General features: G+C 36.8%; 1 protein-coding gene and 1 non-coding gene across 3 annotated transcripts; both read left to right on the top strand.

The window, feature by feature from the left end:
• Positions 1 to 6: 6 nt before the first annotated feature.
• On the top strand, positions 7 to 5,482 carry LOC100782855 (filament-like plant protein). Of its 2 annotated transcripts, none has more exons than XM_014767041.3 (5): positions 7 to 204; positions 623 to 759; positions 1,703 to 2,042; positions 2,459 to 4,659; positions 4,785 to 5,482. In XM_014767041.3, the coding sequence occupies exons 2-5, from the start codon at positions 646 to 648 to the stop codon at positions 5,178 to 5,180; spliced, it is 3,051 nt and encodes a 1,016-aa protein (XP_014622527.2). In that variant the 5' UTR covers positions 7 to 204; positions 623 to 645; the 3' UTR covers positions 5,181 to 5,482. The 2 variants fall into 2 exon arrangements, with proteins under 2 accessions (XP_014622527.2, XP_014622526.2); XM_014767040.3 differs by having other exon boundaries at positions 388 to 759.
• A 12,111-nt stretch (positions 5,483 to 17,593) lies between these two features.
• TRNAQ-UUG (transfer RNA glutamine (anticodon UUG)) lies at positions 17,594 to 17,665 on the top strand. Its single transcript has one exon. It is a non-coding gene; the product is annotated as a tRNA-Gln (tRNA).
• Positions 17,666 to 17,916: the final 251 nt, after the last annotated feature.

The following is a 17,916-nucleotide window of genomic DNA, read 5'->3' as shown; positions in this document are numbered from 1 at the left end:
ACATTCTACAGAGTTTTTGCCTACCCCCCCCCCCTTTTTTTATTGTTATTGTTTTTAAACTTTTTTTTACTGGTGTCATTTAATACCTTTGTTCCTTTGCTTCCACACTCTTTAATCCCCATTCTGTACTCTCAGCCATTCTTTTGCCTCCATTTATTGTTTGCTTCCTCCAGCTAGTTCTGCAGTTGGCCTTTTTGGTCAAAGGTATTTGATCTTTTTTTTTTTATCAAAGATTTTTTTTTTTTTTTTGGGTTTTCAGTGACTTTTGGGAATGTATGAGGCATTTTTAGTTCAATGGCTGAAATGGGTACCTCATGTTTTAGGATTTTTGCTTTTCATTTGGGGAATTGCGTAACATGATTAGGCTTTTTTGTTTTCTTTTGACAGCTACTGTTTTATAATCATGGGCCAGTAAATGTGCTGCAGAATGTTGTGTGGTTGTTGGGTTTGAAATTTCCACAGTGTGGAGCAAGAAAAGGGTCTTAATGATGTTCAAAGAATTGTTTGGGATTTTGCTCATGATGATGGAGCTGAAAGATCAAAGATTTCTTCTTTTAATTTTTTGAGTTTTGTGTTTGTGTGGGATTTTGTGTCTGCTGATGAATGCCCTTCGGTTTTGAAGCTAATGTTAGATTGTTAGACCCAATGATGGATAAGAAGAGATGGCTATGGAAGAGGAAGTCTTCTGACAAGAGCTCCGGTGAAACTGAAAGTTCAGGATCTGTTTCTTCTCATTCTGAGAGGTACTCAGATGAACAGGTATGTTCGAATAGTAGCACAATGGGGTTGCCTAATCTAAGACTTCTTTAGCATTTGTTTTCATCTTATTTGGAATCACTTTAGTATCTCACAAGACTAGTCAGAAGATTTGAATTATAACTTGACTCCTTTTTTGTATGGTGAAACATAGGATTCCTTACTTGTTTGTGGATTAAGTTAATTGATCACTTACTGGCAAGCTAAGATTATTTTCACTGGTTGTGCTTTTCCTTCTGCTCTGATTTCTGTGTTCCGGTATAATACTGAGAGACGAATATACATATAAGAATTGTGCTTTTAAATTTTAATCACAAAATATAAATATTTGCTACATATGCTTCGTTTTGAATCTTGTGTCATTGGCATAACTTTTTGAAATTCAGTGACAGAAAAGACTGAAAAAGTCATGTTGAATAAACAGGTTCTTTGAATAAAACCAGGTTCCTCAACTAAATTATTCACCCTAAGGCCTAGATTCTTTAAGGCAGAAGCTACTTGTCCCTCCCTTTGGTCTGTTCCCTATGTGAAATAAATAGTTAGTTTCTGTTTCTGTTTAGGCATAAATTATCTGAATAAACGACCAGTAGGCATAGCTCATTGATTATTCAAGCTTTATATAGGCATGCACACATAATTGAAATTAAGTTCACATTTTTGTACAGCCCGTATTTGTTAGCTGTTCTGAAAATGAATCCATTATGGTCAATGTTGAGTGTATTCAGGAATGTATTTTAACAACTTCTCTGCCAGTCATTGGTCTAAGTCAACCATGAATATCTTATCTTTTATGCCTTCACCTGGAAATTAACTTGTGATCCTAGTAGTTTCAGCATGTAATGTCCATCTTGGGGTATTTCACAATCTGAATGAAGTTTACCATTAATTTTCATCCTTTCTTTTCTGACAAGTCTAGTATTTTTGTGTCTTTGAAACTTGAAAATAGGAGGCATTGAAGGAATCTCCTACTAGAAGCAACCAGTCACCTGATGTCACATCAAAAGCTACCGCCTATGCTGAAGAAGTTAACCATAGTTCATTTATCAATGAACAATTGCCTGAAGAAGTCACCTCTAAATCTGTACCTGCTGCAGGCATTGCAAGTGATGGTTCATCTGAGAATGACGAAAATGAAGAAAATGTAAATATAATAGATGTAAAGGAAGGTGATCTGAATGATGGGTTGAGGAATATGTCAGAGAAGCTATCTGCTGCACTAGTGAATGTCAATGCCAAAGAAGACTTGGTTAAGCAGCATGCCAAAGTTGCTGAAGAAGCCATTGCAGGTACATTCCTCTAAAGCTCCCTGTAATTTTGCAGAAAAAACTTCTGATTATTATACCTTATTTCTTGATTATCTTTTCTTCAATATGCTTTGATGTTGTGAGACATGTGCCTACAAAACAATATATCATCTGACTATTGAACAAGAAAACCACCCAGCAAGTTCCTCATCATAAAGGAGGGTTAGGAGTTAGGACTTGGGTAGGGTTTATGGAAATTAAAAGTCTAATTGCATCTGAATTATCTCAATGGTACATTATTAGATCAAGAGGCTTATATATGATCTATCAGAACACTTACATGCTGACACTTGCATAAGTTGTCTCCTTGTATGATTCCTTGGTATATTTATTTTCTGTCTTTTTCTCTTTTTCCGTTTTTAGATTCTCTATTAATTGGATCATTGTCATTAACTTAGGCTGGGAAAAGGCTGAAAATGAAGTGGCTGTTTTAAAGAAGCAACTTGACACTGTCATTCTCAGGAATTCAGTTCTGGAAGATCGAGTCACTCATCTAGATGGAGCACTTAAGGAGTGTGTTAGGCAGCTAAGGCAGACAAGAGAAGAGCAGGAAGAAAATATCTATGATGCTGTTGCAAAAAAGACACAGGAATTGGAATCAGCCAAAATTAAACTTGAGAACAAACTCACTGAGCTCCAGAACAAATTAGATGCTTCAGAAGCCAAGTCTTCTTCTATTGACTTTGATATGTGTCAAAAGGTTGAAAATTTAGAGAGAGAGAACATGGCTCTCAGGCATGAGATCCTTGTTCAATCAGAAGATCTAGAAGTCCGAACAATTGAGAGGGATCTAAGCACTCAAGCTGCTGAGACAGCTAGCAAGCAGCATTTAGAAAGCATCAAGAAAGTAGCCAAGCTTGAGGCCGAGTGCCGGAGACTGAGGAGCATGGCTTCTAGAGCTTCCTTAGCTAATGATCATAAGTCCATTGCTCAGTCCTCATTTAGTGTTGAATCTCCAACAGATAGTCAATCAGACAGTGCAGATCGGCTTGCTACATTGGAGACTGAAGCCAAAAAGATGAATGGCTCAGAACCAAACAAGTGTGAGCCAAGTTGTTTGGACTCATGGGCATCTGCACTAATTGCTGAGCTCGATCAGTTCAAGAATGAAAAATGCAGACAAACTCCATCCAGTTCTGTTAAAATTGATCTCATGGATGATTTTCTTGAAATGGAACGACTTGTTGCATTGCCTGAAAGTAAGAAGGAAAACATGGTCCAAGAGTTGGTTGCTATCAATCAATGCATAAACAAAGAAATCTCTCTCAGAGTAGAGTTTGAGATCATGAATCAGCAAATGGATGAGCTAAAAGAAAAGTTAGAGAAGGTGGAAGCTGATAAAGCTGAACTAGAGATAGCTTTGATGAACAGTGAAGAGTGTATTGAGGAGTCACAACATCAGTTGAGGGAGACACAAGAGAAATTGGAGGAGTTGCAAAGAGAGCTAGAAAATGCCTACAAATCAAAGCAAAGGGTAGAAAATCACCTACTGGACATGGTGGCTGAGGCTGAAACATTATCTGTGAAGGTTGAATTCTTAGAAGCTGAGGTTGATAAGGAGAGGGCTGTGTCAAGTGAAATTGCAATGAAGTATAGGGACCTGGAGGAAGAGTTTGAAAGAAAATCTGCAAAGGTTGATATACTAGAAGTTGAGCTTGATAAGAAGGATTTGTCAAGTGAAATTGCAATGAAGTGTAGGGACTTGGAGGAGGAGTTAGAAAGAAAATCTGCAAAGGTTGACATACTAGAAGCTGAGGTTGCTAAGGAGAAGGATTTGTCAAGTGAAATTGTAATGAAGTGTATGGACCTAGAAGAAGAGTTAGAAAGAAAATCTGCAGAGGTTGACATACTAGAAGCAGAGCTTGATAAGAAAAAGGATTTGTCAAGTGAAATTGCATTGAAGTTTAGGGACCTGGAGAAAGACTTAGAAAGAAAATCTGCAAAGGTTAACATACTAGAAGCAGAGCTTGATAAGAAGGACATGCCAAATGAAATTGCAATGAAGTGTAAGGACTTGAAGGAAGAGCTAGAAAGCAAATCCACAAAGGTTGACTTGTTAGAAGCAGAGGTTGCTAAGGAAAGGGATGTGTCAGATAAAATTGCAAAAAAGTGTAAGGACTTGGAGGAAGAGCTACAAAGAAAATCTGCAAAGGTTGAGCTATTAGAAGCAGAGGTTGCTAAGGAGAGGGATGTGTCGGATAAATATGCAAAAAAGTGTAAGGACTTGGAGGAAGAGCTACAAAGAAAATCTGCAAAGGTTGAGTTATTAGAAGCAGAGGTTGCTAAGGAGAGGGATGTGCTGGATAAAATTGCAAAAAAGTGTAAGGACCTGGAGGAAGTGCTAGAGAGCAAATCTGCAAAGGTTGAATTATTAGACGCAGAAGTTGACAATGAGAGGGCTGTGTCAGATGAAATTTCAATGAAGTGTAAGGACCTGGAGGAAAAGCTAGAAAGAAAATCTGCAAAGGTTGACTTGTTAGAAGAAGAGCTTCATAAGGAGAGGGCTAATTCAGAAGAAATTGCAATGAAGTGTAGGGAATTGGAGGAAGAATTGCTCAGGTCAACAGCTAGCTCATATGGAGAAAAGAAGATTAAGCAGGTTGGTCATCATTGACATCTACATTAATAAATGTTTTTATCATTTATCTTTTCACAAACTAGGAAGGAGTTGATTATATACTTTCTCCCCAACTCATAATTTGTATGATCTTTCCTATATGCCAGGAGGACCTAGCACTGGCAGCCGGAAAGCTTGCCGAGTGCCAGAAAACAATAGCATCTTTGGGAAATCAGCTAAAATCCCTGGCTACACTAGAAGATTTCCTTATTGACACTGCAAGCATTCCTGCAAGTCCATCACTCATTGGTCAGGCTGGTGGGGAGTTGTGGAAGTTGCATTCAAATGGCACATTTTTGCCTAAAAGAGATTCCATTTGTTCAAGGTTGGCTGATGGTAGCTCTTATCCATCCTTAAACAAAAATGAGGAAACCTCGCCGCTTTCGTCGTCTTCATCAACTTCATCACCAGCCTTGCAAAATCATGTCAGTTCTGAGAGGAGTAGAAATGGCTTTGCAAAATTTTTCTCTAGAACCAAGAGTGGGATCCGGTTAGAAATTTAGTGAGGATATAGTGGATTAACCTTAGCAGAAGTTATTCTTTTCTCTAGCTGTAAAACAGATTGATCTTGCCATTCAAAGAAAAGGTTTGACAACACTCAATTGGCACCAATTGTATCTTTTTTTCTAATCTTGTCCAGGGTTTATGTCTTCTGACATTTGATTAGAAAAAAAAATCAAATTTTGAATATCTCTGTCTTGTGGTATCTCTAATCTGACTCATAAGCTGCATAGTATTATTATAGTTCCTGATCAATACCCAATACCCTCTCATCTCAAAAATCTAAAACATAATTGAAAGATCAGTGTCAAGAAATACCAATACACCATAACCTGTGCTCCTGTCAATTCCTGTAAAGTACACGATCTCATTGATGGGGATATAAAATGTGACATTTTAATAGCATAGTGTCATTTTTTTCTTCTCTTCTTTGACCATTCTATCTGACCACACACTTAATTCTTAAGTCATCTTTAATCCTGAAACTCACGCCTTGTCTCTCACATGCAAAATGCAATAAGAAAAAATTAATAAGTCTCACTTTTTAAATTAAGATGTGTTGCTAGTAGAAGCAATGGTACTTAACTGTAGGGTAGATATTGCATTTTATAAAACTGAGGTAAGATGGAACGTGTTTTAAAGATGCTCTAAGGTGAGAAAGAAGCTAAAGTATAGTAGTGTCGGCAACTACTCTTTAGGATAAAACGTGAAGAACTCACTCAGGCTTTCATTTGTTATAAAGCCTTATACGAACCTTGAAGAATTAAAATTATTTTGGAGGTGAGTGGCTTAGAGTGTGTTTGGGATACTATTTCAGTTGAAAGTAATCCACATTTTTTGGGACCTAAGAGTGTTGTTACTTTTGTTTGTGCATTGGAACACGTAAACAGACGTTTGGTGTCACACAAACATCAATCCAAACTCGGGAGTTGCTACGTGCACCCAGTATTATTGTTGGGACACGCAGCAAACAGTGAAGTGGCGAAATTGCCCTTCAATAAATCTAATTCTGGAAGAAGCTTTTTCCGAAAACTTTTCGGAAGACCTTTTTCCGGAAACTTTCCGGAATAACCTTCTTCCGGAAGACGAATTTGTGATTTCCGAAAGTACTCAGAAACTCCTTCCAGAAGGACGTCATCCGGAATGTTTCCGGAAGAAGCTTCTTTCGGAAGATGTCCTTTTACTTCCGGAAGAAGGTTCTTCCGGAAGTTAGTTTTTTTTTTAAAATGTTTTATTTTGTAATAATTTACTTTTAATGAATAAACTAAATTATAAAATAATTAATATTATTATACATAAATAATTAAATAATTAGTGAACGTAATTATGACTAATATTTACAATTTGTTTTTTACGCGCATGTAAAATATTAATTTGTGTGACAATTTAGTATAATTTAAACCATAAAAATTAATTAATTTGTAAATTTTATTAAAAATATAAATTTTTTATTATGATAACATTTAATTTCTATTACAAAAGTTAATATATAATAAAAAAAATGATTATTATTTTATAACAAAGTGAAGAAAAAAAGAATTTTCATTTTATAATAATAAGTAAAAATAAAATAATATTTAATGCATATGTAATGACGATTTTGTCCTTGTGTAATTTTCTTTAAATTAACGCGTTCACGCTTCCATTTTCACGCTTCTTTTTACTGCGCTTTCTTCCTTCTCTGCTTTCTTTCTTTCGTTTTGGTTGGTTGCTTTCAGTGGTGGTCCCTTTTGCGCTTTCCATTGGTGGTCCCGTGAAGTATTTGAAGATTTGGTGGTCCCGTGTTCTGTATTTGAAGTTTTGTTAGTGGTTGTTCTTCCTATTTCGTCGGAGGTACGCATTTATGAGTATTTTTTTCCTTTTCTGGCTAGTTTTCAGAGAAGAAAAACAGTAAAAACTGTATCCAGAAGAAATTTTAGGCACAGCAGGAGGAAGGTCCGGAATGAGAATGTGAGTAACTTCCGAAAGACCTTCTTCCGGAAGTTACTAAGGTCTATTCCGGAAGAAGTGCTTCCGGAAAACACTTCCAGAAGACTTTCTTCCGGAATGGGCCTTAGTAACTTCCGGAAGCACTTCTTCCGGAATGTTAAATTATTAGCAAATTTTTTTATTTATGTTTTATAATTTATATATATATATATATATATATTGTGGATTATTGATTTAATTAGGTATAATGGTATAATATTAAATAATTTAGGTAACTTAATTGTATAATGGTAGAAAAATGTTTTATTAGTTGTTTATTATAGTGATAAGTTTAGTTTAAGTAAATAATGTAGTTATAAATTTAGAATACAATTGTATTAGTTGTTAGTATGTTTGTTAGTTAATAAGTAGTCAATTTATGGATGTGGTTATATGATACTTTGAATATAGTTGTGTATGATGCATATGTGCTGTTAATATGTTTGTTATTTAAGGTATAGTAAATTTTTGGATGTGGTTATATGATAATTTGAATGTACTTGTGTATGATGCATATGTCCTTAAGATGGACGAAAATCAATGGAGGTATGACTTTGCGATGTCACAAGAAGTTCATATGGATTATGATTATGATAATCAAGAAGAATGTGGGGTGAATGAACCACATGTGGATTGTTCAAATGCTTTTAATACGTCTTAGGTAATCATAGATAATTTGAGTCATTTGGTTGAATTGATGTTTTGTATGAAAATTAATATGTTAGGGTTGCATTGTAGGTATTCGCTACTCGAGATGATGTTTTGCAATGGGCTCGAACAGTTGCCCATGAAAATGGATTTGTTGCAGTGATTATGAGGTCTGACACAGAGACCGGTAGCAGAGGAAGAAGTTCATTTGTCTTAATTGGGTGTGAAAGGAGTGATATGTACAAGTGTAGAAATAAAGAATTCGTTAGAAAAGACACCGGGAGTAGGAAATGTGGTTGTCCCTTCAGGCTTCGTGGGAAACCAGTGCATGGAGGGGAAGGTTGGATGGTGAAGTTGATCTGTGGGATTCACAATCATGAATTGGCGAAGTCCTTAGTTGGACATCCAAACGCCGGGCGATTGACTAAGGAAGAAAAGAAAATTATTGCTGATATGACAAAGTCGATGGTGAAACTGAAAAACATCTTCCTAACGTTGAAGAAACACAATGTCGACAGTTGCACCACGATAAAGCAAATTTACAATGCAAGAAGTGCATATCGTTCTTCAATAAGAGGAGCTGATACCGAAATGCAGCATCTGATGAAGCTTCTCGAACGTGATCAATACATTCATTGGCATAGATTGAAGGATGAAGTTGTGGTGCGTGATCTGTTTTGGTGTCACCCAGATGCAGTAAAGTTATGCAATGCATGTCATCTGGTGTTTTTTATAGACAGTACCTACAAAACAAACAGGTACAGACTCCCACTACTTGACTTTGTTGGAGTGACACCAACGACGATGACATTCTCTGCTGGGTTTGCATATCTGGAGGCTGAGCGTGTTAAAAATATTGTATGGGCTTTGGAACGATTTCGAGGCCTATTTTTAGGAAACGATCGCCTCCCTCTTGTTATTGTCACTGACAGAGACCTAACACTGATGAATGCAGTGAAAACTGTGTTTCCCGAGTCTACTAATTTGTTGTGCAGGTTTCATATCGATAAGAATGTGAAGGCGAAGTGCAAATCTTTAATCGGGGAAAAAAATGTGTGGGACTATGTAATGGATAATTGGGGTACTTTGGTTGATTGTCCGTCCGAACACGAGTTCCATGAGTCACATGAGAAGTTTCAAGTTGCTTGTTCGCCTTGGCCGATGTTCATTGACTATGTTAACGACACATGGATTATCCCCCACAAGGAAAAATTTATTACAGCATGGACGAATAAGGTCATGCACCTAGGCAACACAACAACAAATAGGTATCAAGAACTGATTTTATTTGTTAGTAAGGATTAGTATTAAATGATATTTAATTGTTGTATATTTTCATGTTTGTTGTGTATTTTAAATGCAGGGTTGAATCAGCTCATTGGGCTCTCAAAAGAGTACTACAAAATAGCGTTGGAGACCTATGTAGTGTTTGGGATGCCATGAACAACATGATCACGCTGCAACACGTCGAAATTAAAGCATCCTTTGAAACCAGTACGCATGTGGTTGGGCATGTACATAAAAAAACCTTATACATGAGGCTTCTTAGGATGGTTTCAAGGGATGCTTTAAATCAGATTGCTTCTGAGGTTGACCGTCTACGTTATCTCGACAACAATCTCTCTTCTTGTGGTTGTGTGATGAGAAGCACGCATGGTCTTCCTTGTGCATGTGAGTTTTCTAGGTATACTGCTGGCAGCATCCCATTGGAGTCAGTCCATCTTTTCTGGATGAGACTTTGCTTTTCAGACTAAGGGTTATGTGAGATGGAAGTCACCATCAAGGAAGAGATAGAGATCATATCTAAAAGGTTTGATGAACTTGATGTGGCTGGCAAAGTAACTCTGAAGAGTAAACTTCGAGAAATTGCATACCCTGATCATAACTCTATGTGCCCTCCTCCGTCAAAGGTCAACACTAAAGGTGCACCGAAGAAACCGAGGAAAAGAAGTCAAAGATCCACAAAGCGTGATCCGTCTTACTGGGAGTATGTTGATGCTTTTCATTTTGTTCAAAGCAGCAATTCTCTAGTGAAACGGAGTGCATTATGTTCTTAACCGCCTCAACCAACAAGGATCATCCCGATGTTGGATCAATTTGCGTCATTCTTTCAAGGTTTCATTTGTGACGTTGTGGATGTGAAAGCGGACGGTAACTGTGGATATCGGTCCATTGCCGCTTTATTAGGTATGGGGGAAGATTCGTGGTCGTTAGTGCGTAATGAATTGATTAAAGAACTTGGCAGGTGATCGCATGAGTACATGAACCTCTTCGGTGGTACAGAGAGATTTGAACAATTAAAGTTGTCCCTACTTGTTGATGGCTTTTCAAAGGTATGTTTTTAGGTTAATTTTTTTTAATAACAATGTTTAAATTACTTACATGTGTATGCTTGGTTCATTCAGGTTAGTGTGAACAAGTGGATGGATATAACGGACATGGGATATGTGATTGCTTCACGGTATAACATAATCATTGTATCGTTGTCCCGACAACAAAGCATGACATTTTTCCCTCTTAGAAGTCAACCACCACCTGATTCTTCTAGCCACCGCATCATATGTGTCGGTCACGTGTTTGGAAATCATTTTGTTCAGGTACATTGAATATAGTTAGTATAACAATTATGCAATGACTTCGCTGGTTCATTTGGCACGGTCAGCGCATGATATAATGTTTGTTCATGTACAACAAGTTTATTTGAAAGACCATTGTCCCTTGCCACCTCCAGCGCTGTTGTGGTCAAGCAATTGTTATTCTCAGGCAAAGCAGTGGGCAATTCCATATATTAGTAGAATGCAGCAATACACAAGCTTGATGTCATTCAAAACACACTATGTAGACCTAAATGAAGACTAAACATGCATTGTTTATGTAATTGTATTCATTATGCGATATAATTTGTTGTAACCCGTTACTAACCAATTAATATTATCAAGTACTCGTTTGGTTAAGCAAGGAAATTGTTGGTCCAACAAAAATCATTCACGCGTGCAGCATACATCATTGTCATATTTGACAACACATAATGACATGCATGCGTATTACAGTTTGAGCGCGACAACACATTGGATGACTTGAGTACACATTCTGAAACTAGCAGTCGCTCGACAACACATTGGCTGGCTTGACTACACATTGGCGACAACACATTGGCTGACTTGACTACACATTTACGCGTGTCTATTTTTTTGTAAACAAAGTTAAACAATGGCTCGGTCACAACCATCTATATATATGGCAGACTAGGCTGCTAAATCACACATTATCTTGCTTTCAAATAGTCTCCCAACTGATACACAAACTATGACATTTTTAGGAGAAACTAGTAGTCAAACGATTGTCAACTCAAGGTTGGCTTTCATTTATCCAAATGGATCGATTATTCACAATGATACTGGGGTTTACTTCCAAACTTCAACTCCGGTGCCCATTCGAGTACCAAATAGCTGTGATTTTGCAAGCCTAAAAACCAGAATACACAATACCCTTCAGCTATCCGACAAACAATTTTTGGATGAAATTCACTACCGGAAGCCATTCACCGATACAAGTAACCAAATTCGCTTTGAGTGTATGAAATTGATAAATGATGACGATGTCAACACAATGTTAATGTGTAATGATCAATTTTCTTGTGTTGGTCTGATTGAGTTATTATGCACCGTTGGAAGAATACCAGATGGAATAATAAACTTACTTGAACGCACTATGCCTTGTACTCATGACGCGATCCTGTATTACAACGGGAAATGGAACATGCCACCGCAGAACAAATTTGTTGGATGCGCGTTCACAGGAAAAAATCCTAAGAAATTTCAAATTCCTTCAACATGTACCATCGATGAAATGAAGAATTTAATCAAGCAAGTTGCACCTAAAGGGATTCCCCCTCTTGGAATTCACGAATCACAAACGGTAAGACGATTGTTTTTCCGTCAACCAGCTCACTTTGAGTATTCAGATACGGTTATAAAATATGAAATAAATGAGCTGATGACCAACGAAGAACTGCTGAAGGTGTTAGTACAATCTAACTACTGGAAAAAATATGGACCAATAGAAATTTTAGTTGTCTTTACTAAATATGTTGTGAAAATCGAAGACGAGGTCACTGGGACGTCGCTAAACAACTGAATGTGATGTTTAATTTTTTGCTTTTTCGTTGATGTAACCTTTATCTGTTTATGGCGTGTTTAATTCCCATAATAAAGTTGAATGTGTTGTTTCAGTGGTCCAAAAAATTAATTGTTAAAAGGGTCGATTTCCCATATTTTTTGGATTTTTAAGCTTTGTTTTGACGTGTTACTTGACGGAACCGGGGAACGGGACTATTTTTTTTGGGTTCTTTGACGTCCAAACATGAGAAATGGCCGCCCTCCATTGTCTCACACCACTGGCACACCCACGCAAAAAAATCCCAAACATGGGTACTTGAACATGGAAAAAGGGTCGATTTCCTATTTTTTTTGGATTTTCAGGCTTTGTTTTTACGTGTTAGTTGACGGAACCGGGGAAAGGGACTATTTTTTTTTGGGTTCTTTCACGTCCAAACATGAGAAATGTCCGCCCTCCATTGCCTCACGCCATTGGCACACCCACACAAAAAAATCCCAAACATGAGTACTTGAACATGGAAAAAGGGTCGATTTCCTATTTTTTTGGATTTTCAGGCTTTGTTTTTACGTGTTAGTTGACGGAACCGGGGAACAGAACTATTTTTTTTTGGGTTCTTTGACGTCTAAACATGAGAAACTAAAATCTTCCATTGTCTCACGCCACTGGCACACCCACGCAAAAAAATCCCAAACATAGGTACTTGAACATGAATTTTTTTTAAAGTCATCATTGTAGTATCTTATATGACGATTTCATTGTCATGTAAATTTTTTTTTATGATGGAATCATAATTTATTATATATCATAATTACTTTAAAAATCTTACTAACACATAATTATGAATTATGAATTATGAATGATTTTAGAAACATTTATTTTTTATGTAATTCTTACAAACAAAACTCATGATTCTAGGTTCACTTTTTTAAAAAATAAATTTAAAACACTCGTAAACTTCGCTTAACGACCACAAACAATCGAAATAATAAACTATATTATAAAATAATAAACCGTGCAAAACACGTCAACTATTAAACAAAAAATTGTAATAATTACACATATTCATGTCAACTACAACACAAAAATTAAATACAATGATCAATGGTCCGTGTAGCGTCTCTAACGAGCCCTGACAGTCTCATCACCACTGGGTCCCCCTCTCGCGATCGTCAGGCAGTCCTGCATAATGTCATATAACTCTGTGTCTGCAGTGACTATCCTAAGGTTGAGCACACGCTCCAACCTCTGTGCAATCGCCTCATATCCCTCATAATCATCCTGTCAAAGTCATTAAAAACATTTATTATGAAATTTAAAATAAATAACAACTCATAAAATATTAAACGCACAAATAATCTTACCACATGTGGAGGGGGGTCAAATGCTACTGGAACCTGGGGGCTGGGCGGCTGTATGTAGTCCTCAGGGTCTACGGCTGGTGCATCCCTCTGCTGGTCACCTGCCTGGGTCGGTATCATGAATGGGTGAGATATGCGGAAAAACCACTCCATGTAATCCGCAGATACCTGCCCAGACACTAGACAAACCTGACCCACAGGTAGTAAGTGATCCGCAAACTGCATCCACCTGTTATCTATCTGATCGTGTGACAATCGTGCACTAACAGGCGGCAGAGGGATGCTCTGGATGTAACCGAACTGGCGTACCACCCTCTCCGGTCGAGCTGTGACGACCATAGGACCTCATCTCAGCTGACCCTGGAAAGATTAAATCTCCTGAAATGCCCTAACCCCCCGATGCTCCAAAAACGGCAATCAGGACACATCTGTGACGGTCAAACCATCACAACGTGCCCTGTAGGGTGCTCCTGTGATTCCCTTCATGTGCGCCTTCGACGTCAACCACCGGGAAGCACGTGGGGACGTCTCCTAGTATGTATCGTCAGTCACGCACTGGTGCACACTAGGGAAGTGCTCATAGATCCAACACTACACAATAATTGAGGTTAACATAACATAAAAACATGTTTAAATCATAATCGAACGTAACATATTAATAAACACAAAATTTACTTGAAGTAGCGTCAAGTACCCCGCAAGCTATCGGGTGGTGGTCCTACAAGCCTCATCTAACTGGTCATACATATGAACCAGCGCGGCAACTCCCCAAGCGTAACCACCACTATGAGCGAGGTCCCGGAAAGCGTCAAGGTGGACCACATGCATGTATGTTGCACTCTTATTAGCAAAAAGAGTGCAACCGACAAGGTGCAGCATATAAGCACAAGCTACGACAATCCACCGCCGGGCCTGACATCTCGTCTCATATATGTCTCGAACCCATCCTAATCGTACATATGCTCCACGTGTGAGTGTTGTCTTGGCTCTGGCCTCCTCGGCAGACACTTCCAACAACTCCGTAAGCAAAAATTTGGCCTCCTCCGTATAAAGAGCGTGAAAACTGTGCAAGGCGCCAGTGATGGGCAAATGTAGGATTGACGACACATCATCCAATGTGATCGTCAGCTCTCATACAGGAAGGTGGAAGGTGCTAGTCTCACTGTGCCACCTCTCCACAAATGCGGATATAAGTTCAGGATCGCCAGTAATAACTGAACAAACTATCAGTGGACTTAATCCTATGGCAGTCACCAGGCCTTCAATCTCAGGAACTGGCCTCCCAATCAGTGTCACCTTCCTCCCATGTGACACTAATTTCAAATCAGGATGTTCCTGATTTGAAGTACAAATTATACAATTATTAAAAAAAATTAATCACAAACAAATAAATCAACAATGATAAATAATTAACAAATTAAAATACCTGTCCACTCCAAACGGCATGTGCAACATGCTCGGCAAATGATGTGAGCACTGACGGGTCTCGTGGACCACCAGGGAATCCCTCAGCAGCATCATCACCATCTGACCCCTCACCACTATCAGCACCCTGTGCGTCCGCACGCATCTCAGGTGCCTTCGTAGCCTGCTCAGGAAAATCGTCAGTCATGTCAGCAACGTCCTCAGCCATATCACGTCCCTCCGTAGTCATCTGATGAACGCGTAGCCTACGGGCTGAGGCAGTAGGCCTACGCCTCTCGGGAACATCAGCAGCATCCTGGTCAGCAGGTCTATCTCTGCCTACAACTCTACCTATGACACGACCTAAACCTCGTGTTCTGACCATGATCTGCAAATCATGTCGAACACGTATTTTTTTCGGTCAAAATATACACAATTTTCTTTATAAGAAAAACAACTTTATTTATAAACAAATAAAACTAACTTAAATCAAATAATTTTCTTTATAAAAAAAAAAAGAAACTTCATTTCTAAAAGAAACACAACTACATTATTTAGTAAACATCCACAACTTAATTTTAAAAAAAAAATAAACAACTTCATTTATAAAAAAAAACACAACTAATATAAAAATAATTCATTACTAAACTTCCACAACTTAATTTAAAAAAAAACTTCATTTATAAAAAACCACAACTAATGTAAAAACAAATTCATTAGTAAACATCCACAACTTAATTTAAATAACAATTTAAAAAACTTCATTTGTAAAAAAAAAAACACAACTAATGTAAAAATAATTAATTAGTAAACATCCACAACTTAGTTTAAAAAAATAACTTCATTTATAAAAATATCCACAACATAATTTTTTAAAAAATAAACAACTTCATTTATAAAATAAACACAACTAATGTAAAAAAAATTAATTAGTAAACATCCACAATTTTTTTTTATAAAAAAAATACTTCATTTATAATAAAAAAAAGTAAAAAACTAATTAATTATAAAAAATTAGTATTTTTATAAAATTTCCAAAACACACAACTTTATTTATAAAAATAAACAACTTCATTTATAAAGAAAAAACACTAATTTTAAAAAATAAACAATAAACAAAAACAAACACAACTACTTTTATAAACAAAAAAATAAATAATTTACAAATTAATATTTAGTAAAAATACACAATTTAAATTATAAAAAAAACATGACATCAAAAACCCAAATCTCATTTTTCATAAAATCTCAAAAACAAAATAATCAAAATAAATACAATAATTCATTTTAAAAAAAACAAAACAATTTCTGTTAAAAAAAAAACACTTTCCGGAAGAAGTGGTTCTTCCGGAAATTTGAAAGGTCATCCGGAAAAGCGCGTCTTCCGGAATTCTTCCGGAAGAACCACTTCTTCCAGAAAGTTTTCGGAAGAGGTGTTCCGGGAGTCTTCCGGAAGAAGTACTCTTCCGGAAGACGTTTGGTTACTTTCGGAAGAACACTTCTTCCGGAAACCTTCCGGAAAAGATTCTTTCGGAACTTCCGGAAGAACCCCTAACGGGTCTTCCGGAAGACTCCGTCGTCAGCCATTTTCCCCATTTTTTCCGGCGTACTCTCGTCTTCTCCCCTCTCGTCTTCTACCCTAAGGTTACTATCCTAAGGTAACTATCCTAAGGTTCCATTGCTACAACAATGCTGCATATTACAAGCAAAGGGTAGGGAGACTAACCTGTTCGCGGAGAAGAATAAGACAACCTTGGGCGTGCCTCGCGGAGAAGAAGCAGGTTCACGAAGAAGAGAAGAAGAAGCAGGTTCACGGAAGAGAAGAAGAAGCTGTTCGAAGAAACTGTTTCTTCCGAGAGATAATTCGCACTTTTAATAATTTTATCTTAAAGGGCAAAATGGTAGTTTCAATAAATTGCTGGGTGCACCAACAATATTGTTGGGTGCACCTAGCATTTCCCTCCAAACTCACTCTTAATTGTTATAACTTAGTAGAAGTCTTCAAGAAATTATATAAAATAATAATAAATAATAAAAAAGTAGCTTTGGGGTGAGAAAGACCCGAACTGTCGATCTCAGGAAAACTCAGAAGCTATGAGACCTACACTATAGCCAACTACACCACCACCCCTTTACAATTTTCTTTACCCTCAATGTTATCCAAATTTAATTTGGAAATCCAAAGTCATCACCATAACTGCGGCATTTCAATTTCTAAATATAAGTATCAATAGAAACAAAAGTTAATAATGCTATTTTATTACAAAATTTGTTGTATTATGTTACGACAAAAGTAAAATGAGTGCCGTTTTTTATAGTATGAACTTATGAGTAGTGTCAAATATACGCATAGTGTATATACACAAAATCTTACAGCATTTTAATTGATGGATGAAATTTTCTCTTTCATCACTTCATCCACCCCCTAAAAAATTCGGTTTATTAGTTTCATTTTCCTCCAGAGATCTCTATACAGAATCTCTCTGTGCATTCAACATTTCCATATCGAATGACGAATATTATTGCAGATAATTCACCAATGTATAAAAATTAACCTTTCATCCTTCAAAAGTTTATCTTAATATTTTTATGGATACATTACGAGTCACTGTCATCTGTAATTATAAATTGGATAATTTGGATCTGTTGGTATATGTGCATTAGCGTATCAGAATTTTTCTTTTCTTCAAAAATTACAAGTTTAAAGAGAAAAAAAATGTTCCATTAGACCATTGCAATCATTCTCTTTATAATTAATATTTTTTTTCCTGTAGCGATGCTTTCAAATAAAGAATTATCAGCGGATTGGATTTGGCTCTTTGTATGATTAAGCTTGTTTCTTAAAATGCAAAGGTGGGAAAAGCAAGACAAGAATCATATTCAAATTAAATATACACTATGGTAAGTACCAACAAATAGGTTCTATGGTGTAGTGGTTAGCACTCTGGACTTTGAATCCAGCGACCTGGGTTCGACTCCCGGTAGGACCTTTTTAAATCAATTTTCATTTTTAATAATATTTTAATATAATATTGTTGGACCATTTTCAATGAATGAACATCATCTTTCACTACATTTTTTTTCTTGATCGACGTTCGATCTCTGCAAAATTAAACCAATTTCTTTAAGGCAAAAACGACTTAGATGGGTTGGAAAACATTCAAAATTATCATTCCTAGTTGGTTGGAACAAACAATGACTTGTATAAGATACACGATTCAAATTAATTTGGAGTGTGCAT

The sequence above is a fragment of the Glycine max genome, chromosome 14, assembly GCF_000004515.6.
Source record: "Glycine max cultivar Williams 82 chromosome 14, Glycine_max_v4.0, whole genome shotgun sequence".
NCBI lineage: Eukaryota > Viridiplantae > Streptophyta > Magnoliopsida > Fabales > Fabaceae > Glycine > Glycine max.
Note: the sequence above shows the minus strand (reverse complement) of the source record. Positions and strands in the feature narration are given on the sequence as shown.